General features: G+C 34.1%; 1 protein-coding gene across 4 annotated transcripts in view; it reads right to left on the minus strand.

Moving 5' to 3' along the window:
• Positions 1-26,077, minus strand: part of TRPM7 (transient receptor potential cation channel subfamily M member 7) — a 113,023-nt gene that overhangs the window by 13,715 nt on the left and 73,231 nt on the right. For 2 of the 4 annotated variants that reach the window (XM_059181532.1, XM_059181533.1), the window contains exons 22-36: positions 24,922-25,096; positions 22,897-23,023; positions 21,223-21,407; positions 20,282-20,414; positions 18,943-19,658; positions 16,381-16,451; positions 11,653-11,749; positions 8,913-8,983; positions 6,764-6,798; positions 4,685-4,710; positions 2,326-2,376; positions 2,180-2,245; positions 1,321-1,604; positions 1,100-1,182; positions 591-796 (exon numbers count right to left, since the gene is read on the minus strand). In XM_059181532.1, the coding sequence (XP_059037515.1) occupies positions 591-796; positions 1,100-1,182; positions 1,321-1,604; positions 2,180-2,245; positions 2,326-2,376; positions 4,685-4,710; positions 6,764-6,798; positions 8,913-8,983; positions 11,653-11,749; positions 16,381-16,451; positions 18,943-19,658; positions 20,282-20,414; positions 21,223-21,407; positions 22,897-23,023; positions 24,922-25,096 (2,326 nt within the window). Of the gene's footprint in view, positions 1-590; positions 797-1,099; positions 1,183-1,320; positions 1,605-2,179; positions 2,246-2,325; positions 2,377-2,402; positions 3,147-3,288; positions 3,392-4,684; positions 4,711-6,763; positions 6,799-8,912; positions 8,984-11,652; positions 11,750-16,380; positions 16,452-18,942; positions 19,659-20,281; positions 20,415-21,222; positions 21,408-22,896; positions 23,024-24,921; positions 25,097-26,077 lie in introns of those variants that run through there. The other 2 variants (XR_009355572.1, XM_059181534.1) reach the window with 2 other exon arrangements.

A 26,077-nucleotide genomic window follows, 5' to 3' on the forward strand; every position in this document is an offset into this window, starting at 1 on the left:
GATCCCAGGACCCTGAGGCCATGACCTGAGCCAAAGGCAGAGACTTTAACTCACTGAGCCACCCAGGAGCCCCCTCTTTATAATTTTAAAAGACTGAAGCTATGGGGTGCCTGGTTGGCTCAATTGGTTAAGCATCTGCCTTTGGCTCAGATCATGATCCCAGGATCCTGGGATCGAGCCCTACACCAGGCTCTCTGCTCAGCAGGGGAAGGCTGTTTCTCCCTCTCCCTGCCCTACCCCTTGTTTGTGTTCTCTGTCAAATAAATAAATAAAATCTTACTTAAAAAAAAAAAAAAAAAAGAAAGACTGGGGCTACATACACATCTAAGAGTAGAATAGTGGATTGCATATGTTTTGCTTATCAAAACATCCGTATTACCTAAATAACAATTGAAATAACAAGATGCCACTATTCAGGGCCCTGAGGGCTATATGCTATGGCTGTTACTCACTTTTTAGTAATAGCTTCATTACTGACCCATGGTTTTACCTGTCTATAAGTCAGTAGATTTCTGTTTATCATTCATAACATACGATTAGGTGAGAATCTACTGTACAATTTCACTTTAGCAACTCTTTAATAAATTTACCTTGTAAATCAAGTACCAGTAACTCCCCTCTTGTATATTCATAAGTCCAGTGGCTAAAGGCTAGCATGATCTCTTCCAGTGTATTAGTTGGAATAATCTCATCACCATTATTATTGTTGTATTTTCTAAATTCTCCAGTCATACATTCTTCCACAGCAAACCACTGTCCTGCTGAATGGCAATACAGCAGGAAAACTTCAAGGAACCTGATAAAAAATATTTAAATAGATTAGATATTAATAGTTTTATAATTAATAAATTTCTAGCTATTTAAATTTAAGTAGCTTTAAATAATTTAAATAGTTGAATTTTTAACTATATTTAACTATTTTAACTATAATAGTTAATTAGTAATTAAATAAATTAGAACAAAATTATAATTGAGCTTTAAAATGGGTAAACAATTAAATATTCAGCATTAATAATGAAGGTCAAAAAGAACTATGGTTCTTTGGTTTTATGCTACCCACATAAAACCAAAAGATGTTAAGAAATATTTCAAGATTTACCTTGGAGAATATGGTATGGATTTGGGTTTCATCTGGTTGAAGGCAAATGTGAGCTTCTGTGCTGCTCTCTGTTGCTGAATTTCCTACAGAACAACAACAACAACACACAAAAAACACCTTGTTGAACACTGAAACTAAGATCTTATTGGTTTAACAAACTTTAGAAGTATAAAGATGAACCTCAAATAATGTTCCACTGTTTCGCATTCACTAGCACTTACTCTGAGACAGAGATGCAGAACTGTATCTTCTTTATAAATACTTGACCATGTGTTAACCACCTCAGGAAGAAAAGATTTGATAATATAAAGATGACCTGATTTGAGGATATCATGTTCTGACCAGGTACACTGTACTTTGACAGCTCTCCGTAAACCGCCTCCCATCTCCTCTTTACTTAAAAACTCTATTTTGGCACAGAGGCCAAGCTGTGACCAAGAAGACATGCTGTTATTCAGTATACTGGGTGAACTTTCTTCCAAGCGATATACTGTGACAGGCTCACCTGCAAGATGAATGGACACATTCTGAGGTCAAATTATGACTCTCTTAAAATGACAAAGTGGACAAAAATTAGCAAGTTATCTTTTTTAAGATTAAGTAAGGAACAGAAAGTGAACTGGACAAAGTTGTTTGTCATTTTATAAAGGAAGTTTAAGGGCAACAAATTCTCAGAAATCAACAATCTACTAATATCTCTAAAATTCATGTGTATTTAGTAATGATAAGCATTTTTGAAATTATGAACATTTTCAAGAAAAACTTTTTAAGAAAGCAAATGTTCCACAAACCCTGTGATGTCAAATTATCTATGCTTTCTTTACTAGACAATGGATTAAGAACCTTGCTGAATTAGAATACACTATTACTTCTGGATAAGCCAGAAACAGAGAAATCTAACAATTCTGATGACTCCTTCTTCTATTTAAAACATACTTGATTCTTGCTGATTAAAATTTATATGTAATTGATATTTAATGTGACCCTTCCGTCATCACCCATGTTCTATACAATAGTTAAATATCACATTATTAATAAAAGGTTTATTTTCCCTTTCACTTCTTTACTTTTAAGATTTACCTCTTGGAGGCACAGGAGTAAATGGAATGCTCTGGGATAATCTCATCAAATTATTTCTTTCCACAGCTGTACAAAAATGAGAGAAAAATAATGAAATCCCTAAAAGCTCCAAATATTGTTCAAATTTTGTTTTTAATAGTACTGACCTGAGTAGTAGTAATTTGTATCCATAACTGGTTTAAATGGAGAAGCGAGACCTAAAATGGCAAATAAACAAATGGAACCCTTTTAAAAGTACTAATGTGGCATAAATTTTTGCTTATTCTCTTATAATCATCCTAAGTTCCTTCATGTAAGCTCTTTTCTCAAAAACAGAAAAAAACAGTAAAATATATTCATCGTATGTTTGCTATATTACTCTTTTTTTATTATGCCAGATTAGTTCTAACTGTGCACTGGGATACCTGAAAAGAAAAAAAGCACGTTTGATACTCTCCTGTCATAAACTGTATTCTTCCTATACTCCCCTGGTCAAAAAGAAAAATATCTTTTAGTTTTCAACCTTTAGGAGGTGGGGTCTATAGCCAAGAAACCAATTTAAGTAGGCTGACCATAAGAAGATGAACTCTGGAATATGAAACATACCCCAAAACCCCCTGCTCCATATTTAAATGTATTTGAGGACTTCACTTTTTAATCATAATATGGAGAATGGAGAATAAACTGAATCTGCTATGTGTTAAGTTTTTAGACTATAAATGAAAAAGAAAATACTGTCTTGCAAGAGAAGGAAGTCAACATTTTTAATACACGTAGTAACTATAAAATACACACATTATATATATAATATATACATATATATGGACTATAGCATATACACGTGTATATATGATGTATATATACTAATAGGACTTTAGAGGAGGGGTACCAAATGCCTCCTGCTTGAAAGAAGGTTGAAGAATGTCTCAGAAAAGAGAAGCGCAAAACGAGTGTAGTTTGGAAGGCAGTGGTGTGGTCACGGCAACATCTGCAAAGGCATGGAATTGTTAAAGTGCATGCTATACTTGAGAAACTGCAAGCTGTTTAGTATGACTAGAACAGCAGTTTTCAATAATAATTTTATATATAAATGTTATATAATATATAAATTTATAATAAATATAAATCAGAATCACCTGTGGGGCTTTTTCAATGTGCACCTGCCCAGATATCACTCCAAAATATTCTAATTCTGTAGTTATGTGTTGGCATTAAGTGATTCTCCACAAGTACCTGGATATGTAACCAAGACTACAAATTAATGAGCAAGAGTACAGGCATACCTACAGGAAATAAAGTTACAGAATCAGGGAATACCTAATTGTTAGGAATCAAATATGCCATGTTAAGGAAGGAATGACAGGGGGGAAATGTAAAGCAGAAGAGATTCAGTCTGGTGGCAGCACAGAAGACAGAATGCAAGGGAACCTGACTGGCACAACTCTTAAAAACCTACAGTGATGGGTATTAAGGAGGGCACGTATTGCATGGAGCACTGGGTATTATACGTAAACAATGAATCAGGGAAACTACATCAAAAACTAATGATGTACTGTATGGTGACTAATATAACATAGTTTAAAAAAGGAAAAAACCTACGTGGCACTACCTACTAAATGTGAACAAATATATACCCTACAACCTATTAAGTCTATTCCCAGGTACATGCCCAACAGAAAATACCTATGTTTATCAAACAACATGGACAAGAATGCTCACTACAGCACTATTCATAAGAATCATACAGTGGAAGCTACTAAAACACCCATCAAATAACAGAATGGATTTGTTCACACAAGGAAATACTATGTAGTAATGACAATGTACCAACTACCACTACACACAAAAATACTGATGAATCTCACAAACATGTGTTAGGAGGAAAAAGCCAGACAAAAAAGTACACGCTTTATGATTCCATAGACACAGACAAAAGTAATACACTGTGTTATTTAGGGGCAGAGGTTTCAGCAAGAAGAGGACATGAGGAGCTGTTTTGTGATCTTGGTGCTAATTACATGGATATACTCACCTAGTGAGAATTCACTGAGGTGGAGGTTTATCTCTATTTTTTTGTATGCATGCTATATACTTCAGTAAAAGGTTTAAAAAAGGATGAAGGGGGCGAATGGAAAGCAGCAGTTTGATGTATACTAGAAGATGGATTCTAGAGATATTTAAAAGGTGAGTACAAGGTCAAGGGGGTCAGGAATAACTCCTCCTTGGGTTTGACCCAACTGTCTGAAAGAGTATCATTCACTAAAACAGGGACTACAAGGTAAAGTGCAGACTATGTCACAGGGATGAAGGGGGGTGGGGTGACAGTAAAGACATGGTAGCATTTACATGGAGAGTTCATGTATTTGCGAAGCTGTCAGAAGAAAAACTAGCTGAGGGAAGAAATTTTTACTACCTTGGCTCTTTCAAACATGAAGTCTAATGTTTCTTGGCTAGAATGAGGTATTTGCTATAACAGATCACATATAATCCTCATTTTTTCACATTAAATCTATCACATGGACTCACCATTTAATGTTCCTTCTTCAGTTGGCCTAAAGAAAACCAAAAATATAAGTTGTAACATAATTTTTGTTTTGGCTACCACAATTTTTTATTTTATAGTTATTATGATTATTTAATAGAATACTAATAGAGTAATTCTGAGATCCAAACTCACTTTTGTTTGAGTATATACCATTTCCCTCAAGCCAATGTCAAATTCATACACAGATATGAATGTCAATATACACATACTTTATCAACTTGTACCTCCAATTTATGCTTACATAAATATTATTAGTGGTTTGCTGCCAAACTGAAGGTTCCAGTACTAATAAGTTGCTCCATGATTTCTCTATTCATGGAGATTAAGAACGCCTTGAAATAACTGCAAAATTCTCAAAACACTTCCAACAGAATTGATGGGCAAAGAACTGAGAGAACAGCAAGCAGCCATCATTTGGCATAGCTTAATTTATAATGTTGAAAAATTTTTTTCCAATATTGAATATATTTAGTTATAACAACATAAACTGATACCAAGTGGAGGGTCTATTAATTCTATGAACTCCAGTGCAAATCAGACAGGTATAATAGAAAAGAGAATGCAATAAGAATCCAACAAATGGGTTAGACACTTAGCTTTCCCATCATACTGCTTTGAGGCCTTGCTCAGGACTCAAAAGACCAGATTCAGAAAGGTCCTCTGAAGTAGGGAACTTTTGCATCGCTTTCTAGTTCTTACCTTGGATGTGATCCTGATGTTTCCCACTGATTTTCACCTTAATAATAAATATTTTAACATACTAAGTATTTTGACCCCACCCTCATCCCCTTGCTAATGAACTACTCTATTCTCAGGAACCAGAGTGCTAACCAACTCCACCTTTCTGGGTATTGCTATGGTTCAACATTCTATGAGATTCTTTTCTTAGCTGAGTGAATGTTAACTTCAAGTACCTATTTTGCATTTACATCCTACGGTTTTGGTTATAAAAGACCATACACTCTGAAGAGTTCTAACTACAGATTGGTCTTCCGAATGCCATGCAAGCCCGGAATATCCAAAGAACCCAAATATTGCATATCCATGTGGCATCTGGTTTTTTTCTCTATATATTCACATATATTTCTGGGAGATAGAAGAAAATAGGGAACACTGTGGAATATATAATTTCTTTCTCAGGTAGCCCATATACGAAAGTAACTCAACCATGTGTCCTGTATTAAATGGGCATCAAAACATGAGGACTTTTTTTTTTTTTTAATGTTCTTTAGAATTCTATAATACTAATTCTTAGGCTGGAAACACATAGATTATCTTTGATTCTTTATCTTTATGCTTAATCTGTACTAAAATTCTTTACTTTGCTGGGATGATTACCTATCAGATTGTCTTTTGTTTCTACTTTGGATTCTGGATTACCATGTCAGCTTTGTCATGGATCTCCCTATATGCAGACTTTCTAATGTATACTGTGTAATTACTACTCTAATTATCTTTCCAAAAGCAGATGCAAGGCTTGTTGCTTATGATGGGCACAGAAGTCAGCCAACTGCAAAGCTAAAGTGTCAAAGTAGATCTTTGAATAAATTTATTCAATAGCAAGTTGGAAATAGGACTAAATAAAATCATAATTGTATCATCATAAGGAAGATTTTAGTAGAGTAGTAATTACAGTATGGCTATAACAACAGTGTAACTATACAAAATAACTAAAATGTATACATTAACTCATAAAAAATGAGTTTTCCCAATCTCTTCTATGTAGAGACAAAAGGCACTAAAATAAACAATCATCAGATGCCTGGGTGGCTCAATTGGTTAAGCGTCTGCCTTCAGCTTAGGTCATGATCCCAGCCTGGGACTGAGACCCACACTGGGCTCCCTGCTCAGCAGGGAGCCTGCTTCTCCCTCTGCCTTCCCCTTGGTTTGTGCTCTCTCTCTCATTCCCCCTATCAAATAAATTAAAATCTTTTAAAAATAGTAATTAAATAAATCATCCATATATAAAGGAGTATTTTAAGAAATGGCACAAAGAACAGAAAAAAGACAACATCCAATAACTATGATACTTTCAGGTTATTAAGAAAAGGCTTACTTACAGGTCTCTGTTTGATGGTCTATCTTGTAACCAATCCTTTAGTCAAAACAAACACAAAACAAAGGTTAAAGAAAAAAATCTTTAGATGAAGCATAAATGGTTAACCCTGTTTTGTTTCCTATACTATGTTTTAAGAATAAAGGCTGAAAAATTAATGTGAAGTAAGGACTTTCATACAAATGATCTAATAAAATAATAAATGTATATAACTTCCCTAAGGCCACTCCACAAGACAGAATAAAGAATTTCATGACTGTTGTTTATTACAACATAATTGCAGTCTGGCTAGTTTTCCTCTGATGACAATTTATATTCTTAAATAATATGTGCCCACTGTCAAAAGAAAAACACAACAAAACCTAAAGAGTAAAATTAAAATCATGCACACTATAAACAAATTTCAAAAACATGTAGGCATATTTCACTGAAGCTCTTTTCTGTATATGTTTGTATTGTTTTTATTCTGTAGATTTTTCATCCAATTTTAACTGTATAACTAGCTAAAGTATCAAAGTAGATCTTTGAATAAATTTATTCAACAGCAAGTTGGAAATAGGACTAAATAAAATCATAATTGCATGTTCTGATCCAATTTAGTAATTATTCAGCTATACTTGATCTATGTTATCATATTTCCCAATGAGTTCTTTTTTATTCTAGATTTTTTTTCTAATTTTTGAGAAATTTTTGAATAGTATCTTTTCTTTTACTGTGTTCACTAACTCCCCTTCCTCATTGAAATAATTTTTTGATAACAGGATTTTCAATAATATTATCTATCTCCTTATAGAAGAATGTAAGTTAACATTTCTTGATGACTCAGAAAAATTTTGAGTAGTGGTTTCTATACTTGACTGAGTAAAGGAGCAATTTTTCTGCTTTTTCCCAAGCTATTTGTCTTGCTTGCCAGAGTAATGCTTTTAAAGAGTGTTTGTAAAATCAAATATTACTTCAGCTGGCTGGTAACGACTTCATATAATTAGTTCCAGTACAAACAAGGGATTCCTGCCTTTCTTTCTTTTGCATAAACTTTTCTTTAAAATTTTCTAACTACTGCACAGACAGTAATCCGACACTGGCTGTAGCAACATTTTTCTAGATCTATCTCCTGAGGCAAGGGAGATAAAAGCAAAAATAAACTACTAGGGCTACATCAAAAAGTTTCTGCACAGCAAAGGAAACAATCAACAAAACTATAAAGCAACCTATGGAATGGGAGAATGTATTTGCAAATGACATAACTGATAAGGGGTTAGCATCCAAAATATACACAGACATACAACTCAACAGCCCCAAAAGAGATAATCCAATCAAAATGGGCAGGAGACATGAGAAGACATACAGATGGCCAACAGGCACATGAAAAGATGCTCAATATCACTCATCAACTGGGAAATGCAAACCAAAACTATAATGAGGTATCACATCACATCTGTCAGCACGGCCAAAAATCAAAAACATTAAGAAACAAGTGTTGGCGAAAATGTGAAGAAAAAACTCTTTTGTACTGCTGGTGGGAATGCAAACTGACACAGACACTGTGGAAGACAGTACAGAGGTTACTCAGAAAGCTAAAAATAGAACTACCCCCTGATGTAGTAACTGCACTATTGGGTATTTAGCCAAAAATACAAAACACTAATTCAAAGGAATATATGCACTCCTATGTTTACTGCAGCATTATTTATACCACCCAAACAATGGAAGCTGCCCAATGTCCAGTGATAGATGAATGGATAAAGAAGATATGGTATATATACAATGGAATATTATTTACTCATAAAAAATAAAACCTTGCCATTTGCAACAACATGGATAGAGCTAGAGAGTATAACTCTAAGTGAAATAAGTTAGAGAAAGACACATACTGTACGATTACTCATATGTGGAATTAAGAAACAAAATAAATGAGCAAAGAAAAAAAAACAAAAACATAGATAGACAAAACAAGACTCTAATTATAGAGAATAATGATTTGGGAAGAAGGAAGATGGGAGGGAGGATGGGATAAATAGGGGGTAGGGATTAAAGACTACATTTATCATGATGAAATACATAAAAGTATAAAAATAATAATACATACATATATACCTAAATACTTAAATATATGTACCTTAAAATACACATTTATTTAATTGAAATGTACAAACCGGTAGTAAAGCTGCTTTGGAATCTACTTCATGAGTTTCTTGTGTAGATGGCCTTCTACTGCTACTTTCTACTTGAAGAAAAATTTAAAACATACGTTACAAAACTAAAAATTATTTTAATATTAACCACCAAACACAAGTGTTTCTACACATTTTAACTTTCTTAAGATAATTTATCTTCTCCCCAACATTGCTGATGATAAGAACTGCGTAAGGCCAGAGGTCTTTTTACTGGACATCAAAATTATTTATTTTTGTAAAAAGGCAGTAAAAAAGAGTATGAAGGAAAAAGTTTTACTCTTCGTATTTCCATTTCTTGTATATCCTACCATGAATATTTTGTGTGTGTACACACCTATCATTTTTTAAACCATAAATGGTAGGATGATATTTATTATATATTTGGGTTTTTTTCTTGTTGGCTTTATAACTTTAAGCTTGGAGATCTTTCCATTATCAGTACGCAGAAAATTTCTCTATTCTATTTTGATGCTATATTGAATTTCATACTATGGGTACACAATAATAGTACAGAATAATAACCAAACTCCTATTGATGGACATCTGGTATGATTTCAATTCCTGTCATTACAACATTGCAATTAATAATCTTATACATACATCATTTTACAGTAATGGGAAAAAAACACCTCATCTTTTCTCCTGTGATTTTAGATGCCATCTTTATCATATCTGGGTTTGTTTATCCTAAATAAACTTTAAAACTAAGCCTATTTTAAAAAGCCAGGATGTTAAATTCTAAAGTACCTCAGATTTCACAATTTTATGATATAGTAAAGAAAAACCTCAGAATGAATGTGATGGAGAAACTTAGAACAAAACCTCTATTCCAAATGTAGAGGTAGGGGAAAGGTCAGATTTAAGTTCATTAAAAGAGTCTGGGCAAAACTTTTTCAAGATAACGAAACTGACAGATGTATTAAGTATCTAAGTATCTTGAAGAAATGTAGTTAAACAGCAGAGAACCTAGTGTTGATCTAGCCAAAATTACAATAAGACTATATTGGTGGGAAAGAGTAAACATGTGTGTGTATATGTACTCGTGTGTGTGTGTGTGTGTGTGTGTGTGTGTGTGTGTGTGTTTGGGGAATAGAGAGAGGAAAGGAAGAGTTCTATCCTTGCCTTCTTTACTGGGAGGTCAATAGTTATTGTCTAAAACTGAAATATTAGGATGCAAAATTAGAAGCGTGCTAACTCCAGAAATAATATCCCTGTTACTGAAAATGAGTTTTATTTCTTCCCTCCTAACCCTTCTACCATTACTTTTTCTTACTTTATTTCTCCAGCTACAATGTTAAATAGAAATGGTAATAGAATCCCTGCCTTGATTCCCCACCTGGCTTTCAATGTATCATTATGAGATATGGTATCTGTGATAACCTTTTATAGATACCCTTTATTCATATTAAGGAAACTTCATTCTAACTTTGCTAGTTTTAATAATGAATGGATGCAGAATTTCATCAAATGCCTTTTATGTAGCTACCGAACAAACGATTTTTCTCCTCTAACCTATTACTATCATGCCTCAATTATATATACACACACAAATAAATAATTATTTTAAAATGAGATAAATAAAATATATATACATATATATGTATATGTGTGTGTGTGTACTTTTTTAATGTGAGTTCCACACCCAACATGGGGCTTGAACTCACTACCCCAAGATCAAGAGTCATATGCTCTACTGACTGAGCCAGCCAGGTACCCCTCGTCAATTATATTTTTTATGTTAACGTTAAACCAACTTGCATTCCTGGAAAACATCCAAGTTGATACCAAAAGAGAATGAAAAGGGAAACGATGGTCAGGTGGACATCGTAGTGATGTTTTTCTTAAGGAACCTTATAAAGATTATATGCACATTAACGAGAAGGTGATTAATAAATTTATATGCATATATAACTGATTCATAACAAAGTATGATAAGAAAACATCTCCAGGCCTTTATATTACCCAGTGAAAAATTAAAGGTACAAAACAGCATGTATGATATGTTACTTTCCGTGTAAAAATGAAAGGAAGAGGGGCACCTGGGTGGCTCAGTGGGTTAAAGCCTCTGCCTTCAGCTCAGGACATGATCCCAGGGTCCTGAGATCAAGCCCAGCATCGGGCTCTCCACTCAGCCCAGGAGCCTGCTTCCTCCTCTTTCTCTGTCTGCTTCTCTGCTACTTGTGATCTCCATCTCTCAAATAAATAAATAAAATCTTAAAAAAAATGAGAGGAAGAAAAGACTTCTGCCGTATAAGATGCATAAGTGTGAAACTCTAGAGGTTAAATAAAAGTGGTTACATGTGAGGCTGAAATGAGAGGCTATTTTCAAACTGCTTGAATGTGTTTGTATTTCAATTCTGAAACAAATAAATGTATTAGCTATTTTTAAAAGTTAAATTAGAAAAATATTTTGACTAAATGACTATAAAGATTAAAATACAGATTCACTTGTAAAAGTTAAAATCGGCAGGTTCATTAAAAATTAAGTCTTTATATATTTCATCTTTATGTACTGAACAATTTGTTTAAAAAAATTTAAAAAAAAAGAATAATATTAGGATTATGTATTTTATTCAAGCTTAAAGAAACAGTGATGGACCAGAATCATCACTTTCTGACTCTTGAAAACATGTACTCTTCAGGTGTGTGATATAGATAAAATACATTTAAAGCTTAAATGAGCATGTTTGGTAATATAATTCACGTAGTCAGAAATTACCTTGTTCTGAATGAAGAGGAATAGAAGTTTTGCGACATTCAGTAAATCCACCATGAGAACTCACATGTTTCAAAGTGTTTTCAGAAGGAACATCATTCTGCATATTGTACAAATACACAATTTAAAAACAATCAAACTGAATTTCAAATAATTGTTCTAAGTAGCACAAGAGTCTCTGTATCTATTTAGTTCAATATGCTTTAATCTACCTGGACACCGAAGAGTAAATTACACCAAAGAAAAAATTACATTGAAGAGTAAATTAACTGTGACCAAAAAGGTCACAGTTAATTTTCTTCAATGACAATCTAAAAAAACTACATCAAAATATCCTACTTGCTTATTGTCCATAAATCAATCTGAATGAATTGTTTTTCATAGTGATACAACTTCATAAAAAATTGGGGGAAAATACGGAAAACTGTAGGGAAAATAATAAAACATTTATCAGCTCACCTAAAAAACAAAAAGCTATTTTACACCAACATGGACAGATTATAACAGTTTAGAGCGTGGAAGAGTGGTTTTTATGGGAAAGAAGGAATGTTTTGGGTAGCTTTCTTACTGATTATATGAGCTGCATATATAATAAAGATCTATTTGATCATTATATGTCACATTTCAATTTTTTCCAGATCTGCTTTGACTTATCTATGATTTCCATTTTTTGGTACTTAAATTTCTTCACATCCTTCCTTTAATATTGTAAATTCCTTGAATGTTTAGAAAGTCCTCCTGATTTTACTGACTTAGTATTTCTATTTTCTTAAATGATTTGAGTTTTTACGTTTAAAGTTAGAATTCATCTGAGCTTATGAAGTGACTGAAGAACATAAACAGGCGCATCTGGGTGGCTCAGTCAGTTAAGGGGCTGCCTTTGGCTCAGGTCATGATCTCAGGGTCCTGGGATTGAGCCCCACCATCAGGCTCCTGGCTCAGGGGAGAGCCTGCTTCTCCCTCTCCCTCTGCCTGCCACTCTGCCTACTTGTGCTCGCTCTCTGTCAAATAAGTAAATAAAATCTTAAAAAAAAAAAAAAAAAAAAAAAAAACCATAAACAGACTTTTTCTACTCAATTATCCAATTTGTACTTACTGACAAAGCATCTTCCTTCTCAACAATTTCTAATCCGATCCTTCTTATTAAATTCTTATTTGCAGGGCGTTGGGTGGCTCAATGGGTTAAGCCTCTGCCTTCGGCTCAGGTCATGATCTCAGGGTCCTGGGGTCAAGCCCCCACACCAGGCTCTCTGCTCAGCAGGGAGCCTGCTTCCCTCCTTCCCCACCACCCCTATGCCTGCTCCTCTGCCTACTTGTGATCTCTCTCTCTGTCAAATAAATAAATAAAATCTTAAAAAAAAAATTCTTATTTGCAGAAGGGTTATTTTGGAGTCACCAAAATGTTTAGCTAAATCTTCATTATTTCAACTGTTCTACCTGAGTAGTATTTTATAGTCTAGTTTTCCCTTCCTTTCTTCTTTTTACCTGTACTTTTTCCTGGATGAACAAACTGCATTAAACTAATGTGGGGACATCCAATACATTCATACTGTTTTCAACTATAAACAGGTCACACACTATTATGCAACTTCAAAATATTCCCAAACCTCTACCACCTTTCAGAAACAATGAGTTTTAAAATGTTACTATGATAAACTATTACTTTTAATAAGTAGATTTAGCTTACATCTCAAGAAAATTAGGCTTTTCAACCTTTGATGTTCTGTGCTCTTCATATATAGCTGATTTATACAGCCAAGTGAGAGTGCTCTCATTTTTACCTGTAGTCACAAAGCAACTCCAATTTCTTTTCTGATTTGTTTCTTTTGAAACCAGTTTTAGCTATTTTTTATTTGTTTTATTTAAGTGCTTTCCTTGATATATACTATTCGATGCAATGACATATCGGTTTCACTCTAGTGACAGAAATTCTAGTGCAGGATTGGTGATTTGTAAAATTCCATATACCTTAACAGAAAAAATTTTGTGTATGTGCATTTTTCTGGGAAGAAGGTCTATAGCTTTCATTTGATTTTCAAGGGGTGTATAAATCATAAACATTCAAGAACTCCAAGTCTTAGATGACCATGAGCTAGAGCTCATTATTCTATTATTACAGTTTGAGTTCTTTTTCTCTAAGTAAATTACTCAAAATTGTTTAATTCAAAACACAGCTACCAGTTTTCTGCCTCCTCACAGAAATGTGTATCTTCTTCTTGCTTTTACCAGAAAGTTACTTGCCCATTCATAAATTTTTAGCATAGTCCTGGCTTTAAGGTCATTTAATAGGTTCGTTGTTAAAAGGCGAAATCTGTGGGGAAACCTCCACATATACCCTTCCCCATTAAGGAACATCCATTTATCCTAAATGACTTCCTGTGTACACCAACTGCTTCATTATACCAAAATGACGCCACGAGAACGTGCTGATAGAATTCTTTCAACTGCCACTGTGACACGCTTAGAGACATTTTAAAAGTTGAAATGAAAGGGGTGCCTGGGTGGCTCAGTGGGTTAAAGTCTCTGCCTTTGGCTCAGGTCATGATCCCAGGGTCCTAGGATCAAGCCCTGCATCGGGCTCTCTGCTCAGCAGGGAGCATGCTTCCCCCTCCCCTACTTGCCTCTCTGCCTACTTGTGATCTCTGTCAAATAAATAAATAAAATCTTAAAAGTTTAATGAAATACATATTAGAGAATGACAGCCTAAGTCAGAGTAACTGTAATTGTTACTGAGGACTGAGAGAAGCAGAGATACTAAAAAAAAACATTTAGGAAGCAAAATGACTTAGACTTGGCTATTAAATGGAAGAAAGTAGGAGTGCAGTTTGCCCAAGTCAACCAAAATGTTAATGTTATTAACAGAAGCAGGAAATACAGGAGGAGAAACATGTCTGCTAAGCAAGAAGATGGTGAATTTAAGGTTCTGGCTGCTGAGTTTGACAACTCTTAAGATTTCCAATTAGTTAGTAGTTCTAATCTTTTACTGTGGTGTCATGCCAATCCTCTAGTCAGAATCACTCCAAAGATTTACTTTCCCCATACGCATTCATAGCCTTCGGTTTTCCTGGCAGAAATCCAAATGCTGATATGGCTACTAAAAAAATTCATGCTATTTCAACTCTATAGCTGAGAAATTATATTCCTGGTATTCTCTTGACTTCTTAGTAACTTTACACAATGGTTACCCTGAACCTTCTCTTTCTCATGTATTCCATCGTGCTTTCCACCAGCCTTACTAGAAAAACAAACGCCTTCAAGTACCAACAACTCCCCAGATCACTTTTTTTTTTAATTTAAAGATTTTATTTGTCAGAGAGAGAGAGTGCACAAGTAGGGTGAGCAGCAGGCAGGGAGAGAAGAAGGCTCCCTGCTGAACAAGGAGCCCAATGTAGGACTCAATTCCAGGACCTTGGGATCATGACCTAAGCTGAAGGCAGATGCCCAAACAACTGAGCCACCCAAGCACCCTCCCCAGACTACTTTTTTAAAAATCCCCTTTAATATTAAAAAGGGTTTGCATAGTTTATATAGGATGAAATACACAGATTCTTAAATGGTTAAGTTAGAGAACAGTTTTAGCAGTCTTTCTTTCCAGCTCAAAACACCTGTGCAACAATTTTGTCAGTCTTCCCATAAAAGAAGTTCTACTTGTTAATCCTTATCATCTGCATGCTCAATTTCACTCCATCCATGTCTTGTTTTTAAATTGTAATTCCCAGTCAGCCCTCCCTCCCTGTAAGAAACTGAAAGATAAAACAAGAGACACAACTTTAAAAAAACTGGATTCCCTACTCGTTCCTTTCCCTCATATTAAGACTATCATGGGTATTTATGAAAGCAACGGTTAAGAAATACTTCTTACTCATTATTCCACACACTTAAAAATTTACTTAACATTTATTGAATATCTTACACCTGCACATTATATTGTAGTTATTGCCATATTTAGCTTTTTACTGCTTGGCTACAGGTTTACGTTCTAATAAAATTCTGGGCCTGGGAAAGAGTTCAGTTTAGTATTTAGTCATGGGGTTAATGTACAGGGAGAAGCATTTTTAAAAAAAGAGAAATGTTAAATAGGTGTTTTTTATTTTCATCAATTTAAAAATGTAGGTTAGGGGCGCCTGGGTGGCTCAGTGGGTTGAGCCGCTGCCTTCGGCTCAGGTCATGATCTCGGGGTCCTGGGATCGAGTCCCGCATCGGGCTCTCCGCTCGGCAGGGAGCCTGCTTCCTCCTCTCTCTCTCTCTCTGCCTGCCTCTCTGCCTACTTGTAATCTCTGTCTGTCAAATAAATAAATAAAATCTTTTAAAAAAAAAAATAAATAAATAAATAAATAAAAATGTAGGTTATTTGCAGATTTTTTCTTTATTTTTTTTCTAAAAGACTTTATCTTTTGAGAGAGAGTGAGCGAGCAAGTAAGGGGGGGGAGCACAAAGGGTGAGTGAAAGGGAGAAGCAGACTCTCCAATGAGCTGAGAGTCCTATGTGGGCCTCCATCCCAGGACCTTGAGATCATGACCTGAGCTTAAGGCAGATGCTTAAGTGAACTAGCCACCTGGGTGCCCTGTTTCTTCTTTTTAAATGGTGTACAGCTTTTAAATACTTGGGATAATCATGTTGGTGATGGTCTCTGCTAAAACTGTTTTTTACTGAAATGTTTAGTTCTATTTTGAACTAAATCCCCAAATAGCAAAATAAGATTTAATTGTGCTGTTGTAAGGATTTACTTACGGATAATATTTCTTTTATCTTGTTCGATGCTTCTTTAAACTTCTGTAAATAATCTATGCTATCTCTGTGTCCTTAAAGAGAAAAAAAAAATTACAACAAAAAATATATACTTTTTTCTTATCAAAATAATGTCATTGTCTAAAGCCTACATAAAAAAGTGATTTGTATTGTTTTCTAAGTAGTTTTGATGGGTCTAAAAAGTTTCCTATAGATCTTTGGTTATATACCAAAAATATGTCAAGAAGCTAGAGAAGATGAGTAGTTCAGTATATAGTAACAGCAAAAGTCAAAGGCCTCCTTAAACAACCCTACATGTGATATGAATTGCTTGAAATTTAGAAAGAAAAAAGGTAAGCAATTACTTTCACTATTAATAATATAAAATTACAAAGAGACTCTTAATCTCACAAAACAAACTGAGGGTTGTGGGGGGCGGGTGGGTAAGGAGAGGGTGGTTGGGTTATGGACACTGGGGAGGGTATGTGCTATGGTGAGTGCTGTGAAGTGTGTAAACGTGGCGATTCACAGACCTGTGCCCCTGGGGCTAATGTCTATTAACATTATATGTTAATAAATTTTTAAATTATTTTTTAAAATATAAAATTACATATATAATATTTACTATACATATATATCCACTATATACACACACATATAATATATCCACTATACACACACACATCGTACCTAGAAATAAATATGTAGGTTATCTACACATATTATTTCGAATGACAATATACTAACATACAGACTGTATTATACTGTTAAAAAATAAATTGCGATAGGGGCGCCTGGGTGGCTCAGTGGGTTAAGCCGCTGCCTTCGGCTCAGGTCATGATCTCAGAGTCCTGGGATCGAGTCCCGCATCGGGCTCTCTGCTCAGCGGGGAGCCTGCTTCCTCCTCTCTCTCTCTGCCTACTTGTAATCTCTCTCTGTCAAATAAATAAATAAAATCTTAAAAAAATAAATAAATAAATTGCGATAGATTTTATGTAGGAAAAGTTGTCTCTATAAATCCACAGTGAACTTCACCCAGTCTAGCAGTAGAGATCAGGATGCTCAGTACCTAGATAATTCACAGGGTTGACCTCAATGTAGAGATTATATAGACATACCATATTCTCTGACCAATCTCCATACATCTTTCATTCCTAGGTAAACTTCTAAGTTAGGAAGGCTCAAACAAGTGTTAAGACCAGGTTAGGAAGCTACCTGATGGAAAAATTCAAACCTGAAGAGACAGAGGGCCTCATTCATGCCTCAGAACATTCTGGTCATGCCCACAAACCACTCAAGTTGTTTTCTAAGAACTTCTTCTTCTTTTTTTTTTTTTTTTAAAGATTTTACTTATTTTTTTGACAGACTGAGATCACAAGTAGGCAGAGAGGCAGGGCAGAAAGAGAGAGAGAGAGAGAAAGGGGGAAGCAGGCTCCCTGCTGAGGAGAGAGCCCAATGCAGGGCTTGATCCCAGGACTCTTGGATCATGACCTGAGCCAAAGGAAGAGGCTTCAACCCACTGAGCCACCCAGGCGCCCCATCTAAGAACTTGTTAAATACTTTAAACTTTACTAATCTAAAAGGAACACTGTTAGAACACTATATTCTCCCAAATACTAGAGACCTAGCTAGCTCTATGAAATATTCTCTCTTCACCTTCTTCCATATGGCACACTGTCAATATTAAAATGTGCTTAGGTCTCCCCCATCATTAACAACAAAACAAATAAAAAACCTTACCTACAAACCACAGTATTAGTTATTTCTTTCTTTTTACCTTCACAGTGAGCTTTATAGTTGCTCCCCAAGTACTCCTCTTTACACTCCCTCCTCCCATTCACAATTTATTTCAATATAATCTGGCTTCTCCCTCAACCACTTACTGAAACAGATTCCACCAAGGCCATTAATTTGTTATCATTGCCAAAATAAATTTATTTTCAGTCCTTATTTTACTTTAGCTATCTGAAGTGTAAGAACGAATCATTCCTTTCTGAAATGCTCTCCTCTCTGGGCAGTAGTGGTTTGACCATATATCCTCACTTTCCAAGTAGAGTCCTGGCTTTCCCTATTAGCCTAATTGTAATTATTAGCTTACCCTTTCACTATCAAAAGTGTACAGGTTGAGATGAAAAATTATACGGCCACCCAATTTATAAGATATTGCTCTTTTCCAGTTATTTCTATCTAGCTTCCACTGTACCTTTCTATTATTCCCTAAGTATCTAACATTTATGAATCACTCAGGTTCTTTCAACACGTTAACCAAATTCAATAAAAGAGTCTCAAAATCAAAAGTAAGAGACCAAGTAAGTTTTATATATAAATGTTGTTATAGTAAATTCACTGAAGAGGTTATGTGCCAACACAACTATTACAGCTCAATTCAACCTATTTCCCCCACCTGATTCCTTTTAAAAGTTTTAGAACTATATTTTATGAAATGCAGTCCCCACAACCATGTAAGTACATGGTTTTATTAATTAGCTATTTATTTTATCTCTAAGGTGTTAATTTTAATAAAAGAATAATACTGATATACAAATATTAGTTTCCCAAACTTACCTACAAATGCTCCAAATTCTACATTATCCCCTTCTGCAGCTTTAGCGCAAACAATTTCTTGATCTTTGGTTACAGTTTCTAAGTGGCTTTTACAGCTTGGCTGGGAAGGTGTACTAACAAAAAATTTGGTTGGAGGGGACGACAGATGTGGTATGCTGTTAGAAGAACTGCCTAATTTTTGATTTTTACTGAACATTTTTAACATTTCTACCCCATGTATTCTCTGTCGCAGTTCTGGAGGAGAAATAGCACTTGGGAATAAGGCACCACAAGAGGAACCAGCCTCTGGGAAATTGAATTCTTTTCTCTGGGGTATCACAGGTAAATCCTGACCAAATATATTACATTGGGGATCTTTTTCATCTTTCATAAAAATATTACAAAGAAAGGGATTAGTACTTTCAAGACCACCTTGAGGAAGCGAGGTGCTAAGTGTATTTACAACACTGTGCTTTTTCCATACAGAAGGTCTTACAGGGCCATCGTCAATAAGATTTTGAGCCAAATGTTTGGAAATGCTCAATTCTCGTGTGATTTCATTGTGAACTTTGCTAGCTTCCGAAGCTTTCTGAGCAGTGAGTGTTTTTAATGTATCTACAGTCAGGGCTGAAAGATCTTGCAAATGGCCAATTTGAGAATCTAACGACTGTAATGATCTTTTTATATAGTTGACACGATCTCCAACTTCTTTAATTTGAATGCACATCTGCTCCACCCTGTAGGGAAAAACACAGGCTTTTTATAAATGTTAAAAATTAATGTTTTGGAGACTCTTTTTGTAATCTCAATAAATGACAACAGTAAAAAGAAATTTTACATGCACTCAAATAAGCTAAGATATAAAATAAAATGATTATTTATTTCTTTATAAATGACACACCTAATGTTTAAAAAGGGTCTGGTGCTGATTTTATTATAATAAAATCAAGATTTCAAAAAACATTTTTGTTATTATTATAATTTGCCCACATCAAAGTAAGACACATGAAAATGAGTATAAAGTTACATATACATAGAAATACCATTACCATTATTATAACTATACTATCGGCTTCCAGAATGTAGCAAAGCCACAAGAAAAAAAAAGCTTTAAAATATAGTTTCACTTTTCTTCACTGACTAGTAAAGAACATTAATTCTTCTGTCCTCTGTAACAAATGTTAAAAAATAATAAGAAACTGACTTACTGACTTATACTAAATATTAGAAGTGAATTATCTTCTGATATATAGAACTATTACTAAGCTTACTTATTTGACATAAATTGAACAATGACCATGTATAAGGCATATCAGAATCCACTGTGACATAATCAATTATAATTAAAGAACTTCTGAACCTTTCAAAAGTGACACGAATTCTCTCTTCACTCCCAGAATGGAATTTGTCATCTTTTTCATTAAAATACATCTCAACACACTGTTCTTCAAAGTCATGTAGTTTCTTTTGATCTTCTTCTGTTAAAAAAAGTTCTAAGGAGGGAAAAGAAAAAAAAATTAAGAAGCCTATCAAGATATCAAATTACAGCTCATGAGTCTTATGATTTAGGGTTCATAAGACTATATCCATCATCTGTAATTTTTTTCTCTTTTTACTCTAATGTTTCTAAAGCACTGGACAAGTATTTCCATTTTTTTTTCTTCAGCAGAACAGTTTCAGGTACCTTTCTTCTAATTTCTTCTTCCTACAAAACACTCTTCCCCTGGTTGGGTTATGGACATTGGGGAGGGTATGTGCTATGGTGAGTGCTGTGAAATGTGTAAGCCTGTGATTCACAGACCTGTACCCTTGGGGCAAATAACATATATGTTAATAAAAATAATTTTTTAAAAACCACTCTTCCCCTATCTCTCTTTATTCCTCTCCCTCACTCATCCAGGTAGAGGATTTAAGAATCAACTTTGTAGAACAGAAAGTTACTTTAAAATTTTAAGCACAGATATGATGATTAGTCTCATGTAGTATACAGAATAAACTGAAAGTGTTGTTTGCAGAGCAGCAAAAAAATAGTTTGTTGAACAGCAAATGTCATGGTTTATATTACCATTTTAACAAAAACAAACTGACAATGCCATATTCAAAAAGAAGTTTAATACTAAATACACTTTTATAGATATTTTATTATACTTAAAATTCCTTTATGCTCAGACAAATTCAACAAAAGCATTTTATTAGTAAAATAAGCCAATTAAGTCTTCTGAGTAAAATTAATACTTAACTTTCACTGTAATACTGATAAGTGATAAAATAAAAACATTTCCCTTAATATATTTTACTTACTTGGTCCATCTGAAGTCTTATCTTTTTTTCTTCTTTTACATATGCAGCAAAACAAAGAAACTATATGGCTAAGAATGATAAGTGGCGGAGGCAGAACAGGTTTCTCATGATAAGCCATAATAAAATGATAACGTTGGTACTTCCATACAATATTGGAAATTGCCTTCACTTGTAAATACACATTGCTTGAATAACAAAGAATAAAAATAAAACATAGCTAAATCACATAATAAAATTTTAAATACTAAAGATTTTACTGCAATTTTGCTCTAAACAAGGATTCAAAAGAATACCATATACACAAGACTAATAAGCAAATGAGAAACTGGAAAAAATATATGCAGTAAATATAAGGCACAAGTTTGGTATTGTTGAGGATCATATCATTACAAACTCCCAGAAAAACAGGCAGAAAATATGATCTTAAGATTTTAAAGTTATATGTAAATAATAAAACTATAAGAAAATATTCAATCTCAGTAGCAACAAAATATGTGCATACAAAAACAAGATACTCTTATGTACTATCAAATTAGCAACCTTAATTTAAAGATAATAATACCTAGTGTTGGCAGAGAATTGGGGGTGCACGCCTACTTTAGCTTAAATGCAAAGTCCTAAAAATGCATACTGAACAGTTCTACTTTTAGGAAAACAATCTAAGGACATAATTAAGGAATGATCAAGAATTTAACCACAGCATAGTTTCTGGGAACAAAAAATTATAAATAACCTAACTGAACAATGTTATCATATTGGTTGAAAAATTAAGGTCTCTACATCATGGAATACCAGGTAAGCATTAAAAATAAAATAGAGGGGGCATCTGGGTGGCTCAGTGGGTTAAGCCACTGCCTTCGGCTCTGGTCATGATCTCAGGGTCCTGGGATTGAGTCCCGCATCGGGCTCTCTGCTCAGCAGGGAGCCTGCTTCCCTCTCTCTCTCTGCCTGCCTCTCCATCTACTTGTGATTTCTGTCAAATAAATAAATAAAATCTTAAAATAAATAAATAAATAAATAAATAAAATAGAGATATTTATTAATGTGGGATAATATTCATGTTTTGCTTAGTCAAAAACAGTATAAAAAGGGGTGCCTGGGTGGCTCAGTGGGTTAAGCCTCTGCCTTTGGCTCAGGTCATGATCCTGGGGTCCTGGGATTGAGCCCCGCATTGGGCTCTCTGCTCAGCAGAGAGCCTGCTTCCTCCTCTCTCTCTGACTGCCTCTCTGCCTACTTGTGATCTCTGTCTGTCAAATAAATAAAATCTTAAAAAAAAAAAAAAAGTATAAAGAATATTAAGAAGTTTATTTTTGAAGAGAAAAAATGATTCATATATATTCATTAAAAACAGAAAGATGTATGCCAAAATATTGAGATTTTTGATGACTTGCCTTTGTTTTATATACTGAGCGTGTGTACTCCTTGGCAACTTAGTATAATTCCCAAATAAAAGTTAAATTTATAAAAGAACTGCATGTTGAAAGATAATTAAGTCTCAAATTTAAAGTCTCATTTGATTTGAAAAAGTATGCCTTCTCATTCGTAATTTTCTAAGATAATTACAGTAGTTTAAACTTCAAGAAAACCTTGAGATTTGAAGTTTTGTATAATTCTTTCAAAATAAGAATTATATATTAAATATCATTACAATAAGCAAATGAATAAAAGTCTTACTTGAAAAATGCAATAAGAAGATTGACCATAATGATATACTGTACAAAGAGGTAGACTGCTTGAAGAAATGGAGTCAACCATGTTCCAGGACCACAGATTTGAGAGATAGTGGAATCATTTGCACACACTTTAGAAAGAAGAACAAAAATTAGATACAGTAATCACATCAGTAAATATTTTTGATTAGTATTTGTTTGTTTGAAGGAAGTTTCAATATGTACAAATCTGTTTCAGACTCTAGTAAAAAGCTTATGGGCAAGCACTTGGAATACAAACTTAAAAATACTCCAACACAAAAAAATTTTGTGAGGGATATGGGTAGCTGTTCTACTACTCTATTCCAGAGGAAGAGGTACATAGTTGTGTGTTATATCTGCACTTCAAGACATAGCTTAGCTTGAGGAACAGTAAGTAGAATAAAATCTGCTGATTCAGCCACACTTTATAGTTTCTGTAAGAAAAATAACTGAACTATAACATAGTACAGTAAACTCATAGTAAATTTACAAATATAAAGATCGCTGAGTTAATCTTATTATGTCACAAGAGAGTTGAAAGAGTGGTCAATATATACAATGATTAGGTCTGAATTCCTTGCTTTTCATTAACTCCACTAGGAATGTTTCTGAAGCCAAAACACAGCTGAATAAAAAAGCAAGGAAAAGAAGAGCTTTAGTACCCACCAGAGTATTAAAGAATTAAGTAAAACAAGTTCAGTAGTGTAAGAATTAGAATTAAATAATCATGAATTAGTGACAAGTTTTATATAAATGCTTACAATTAGTATTTCTATAGCAATCATTTAAGAACATACACACCATTAAAACACTCAATGGCGATATCATTCCTTTCAAATTGTTTCACAGGCAAATGAATGCACAAGGTTCTTTCAATCTTAAAAAGTTTTATCAAAAGTTTTAAATCACGACTTTAAAACACAAAATAAACAAAATACCCAAGGAAGAGAATGAGGGAGATTATAAAGCTATATCCAATGCTTTCTAACAACTAAACCAGAGTCATGTTAGAAAAAGGGCAGAAAATGAAAACCTGAAAATGACACTGAACAGGAAAGCACTGAACACAAAGTTTGACCAGGCTGGTAAAACTTCACTGTTTTAAGCAAAACCTGATAACATCTAAAGACCACTAGGTACCCACCTCCTGACCTAATCGCCTGTAAATAGGTAGGTAGGGAGCAACAACTGGTGGGGGTAAGGAAGGAGTAAAGACAGGAGAGAAACTGCAAAAGAGATCAAGAGCAAACTAATCAAGTAAAGATTCTAAAGGGCAACTGTGGACCTCAGTAGAATATCCCCGAAAGCCAGCAACATCACCTATGTCCACAAGTTATCTAGCCTCATTAGCTAAAACAATTAAAAAAAAATTATTACCTTATGCAGAAAATGTATTCACAGTTGGATTTTGTTAATTTAAGAGTTTATCCAACCTACCATGACTGGTCTAATCACTGTAATCCTATCATCCTTGCCACAACTGTTTTGTCGGAAACTAAAGCCAATTTGAGCTAATGAGATTTAAGGAATAGGTTTACTAGGAGCCTTTTGAGAAAGGGACTTTTTACCCTTAAGAGAACCATGGGAAACACTGTCTCTTTCCTCCCACTGCTAGTGACAGTCTTCTAATCAGAAAGGAAACCCGTATAAATCAGACACTGTGATTACAGCACAGTAGAATGAAAAAGAACAGGTGTTCTTAACTATGAATTAACAAACTCCAAAGACCATTCTACCTCTGAACTTTATGTTACATGAGCTAATAAATATCCTTATTGTATAAGTCAGGTAAGGCCAGATTCCCATTTGTGGCTGAAAAAATTCTAAAATACTTTTTTGGATTAATTTTTATAGATTTTTTTCTGGTCTTCTTAATGAATGTATTTTCGGAGGGCTTAGGTTTGTAATAACAGTTTGACCTGTGAAAATATGTAATATTATTGTAATGCAATTATGACTTTAAAACACAAAATAAACAAAAGATGAATTTATAAATATAAACCCTTACCATCAATTTCATATGCGTAAACTTCACCAAAAATCATCCAGTATGGATGAAAAACTATATCTTTAGCAAGAGTCCAAGATGGTGCTTCACGAGGATAAAGTATTGCCTTTCTGGGAACACCAAAACTAAGTAATACAAGAGCCATAATCACTACAATGTAGAACATATTGGCTACCTGTTAAAAAATGAACACTGTTAAAATACATGGGAATTTAAAAACAGTAACTTTTTCATCTTAAAATAGTTCCAATGTTCTAATAAATAACTGGAGTCTTTGAGTTTCTTTTCACTCTTAGTACTAGCATTCAGGAAAATCTAATCACGACATAAATCTTAACATCAAGATTATGGTAAAAGGTGATGTGTGAAGCTAGACAGGTCAGGGGCACATTCTATATGACGAACTGTATCACTGGTTCCAACTGGAGTCTGCCTATCTTGACTCCATGAGCAGATTCATGGAATCAATTTCTGTTAAGTGCTCTTTCTAAAACTGTAGTATTATTGTACTGGAGGTTCAGACTCACTTTTCTACCTCCCTTTGATAACTGTCCTTTGCCTACTTCATACACAGAAAGACACTCTTCTCACTCATCTTGAACCCTATACCATGATCCATTATCCTGGGCTGTGAAAACCTCCAGGAACTAAATAAAATAATAAACTGGAATTATCAGCATGGGTCTTGAAAAAGATAAGTGACACCAATTAACTTGCTAAAAAGTCCTTTTATAAATCAGGTAGTGTGCAATTCTTTAATTTAAACAAAGGTGAAAAAAAGCCTAATTGGACTATCACCTAATAAATCAATGAAAAATAATTTTTATTAAGTCACAATGTGAACTTCGAAATCATTACTCAAAAAACCTAAGAGTGAATTGAAATTCCATAACAGAACTTCAATTTCTATCCACTTAATTAGGGGTACAAGCGCTCAACATTTATATCTAAAAAAGTCAATGTTGCCTCATTCCAACGATGTAGTATTTATCCACAAGTAATCTACAAGGGGAAAATCCACACAGATCAAGGTAGACTACATTTACAATAAATCTGTTCTTTACCAATGACTACAATAAACCTAAAATAACAATAATTGCAATAAAATAACCTAAAAAATTATTATGACATTTACATAAAATTTTCAAACAAATAT

The sequence above is a fragment of the Mustela lutreola genome, chromosome 7 (genome assembly GCF_030435805.1).
Source record: "Mustela lutreola isolate mMusLut2 chromosome 7, mMusLut2.pri, whole genome shotgun sequence".
Lineage (NCBI taxonomy): Eukaryota > Metazoa > Chordata > Mammalia > Carnivora > Mustelidae > Mustela > Mustela lutreola.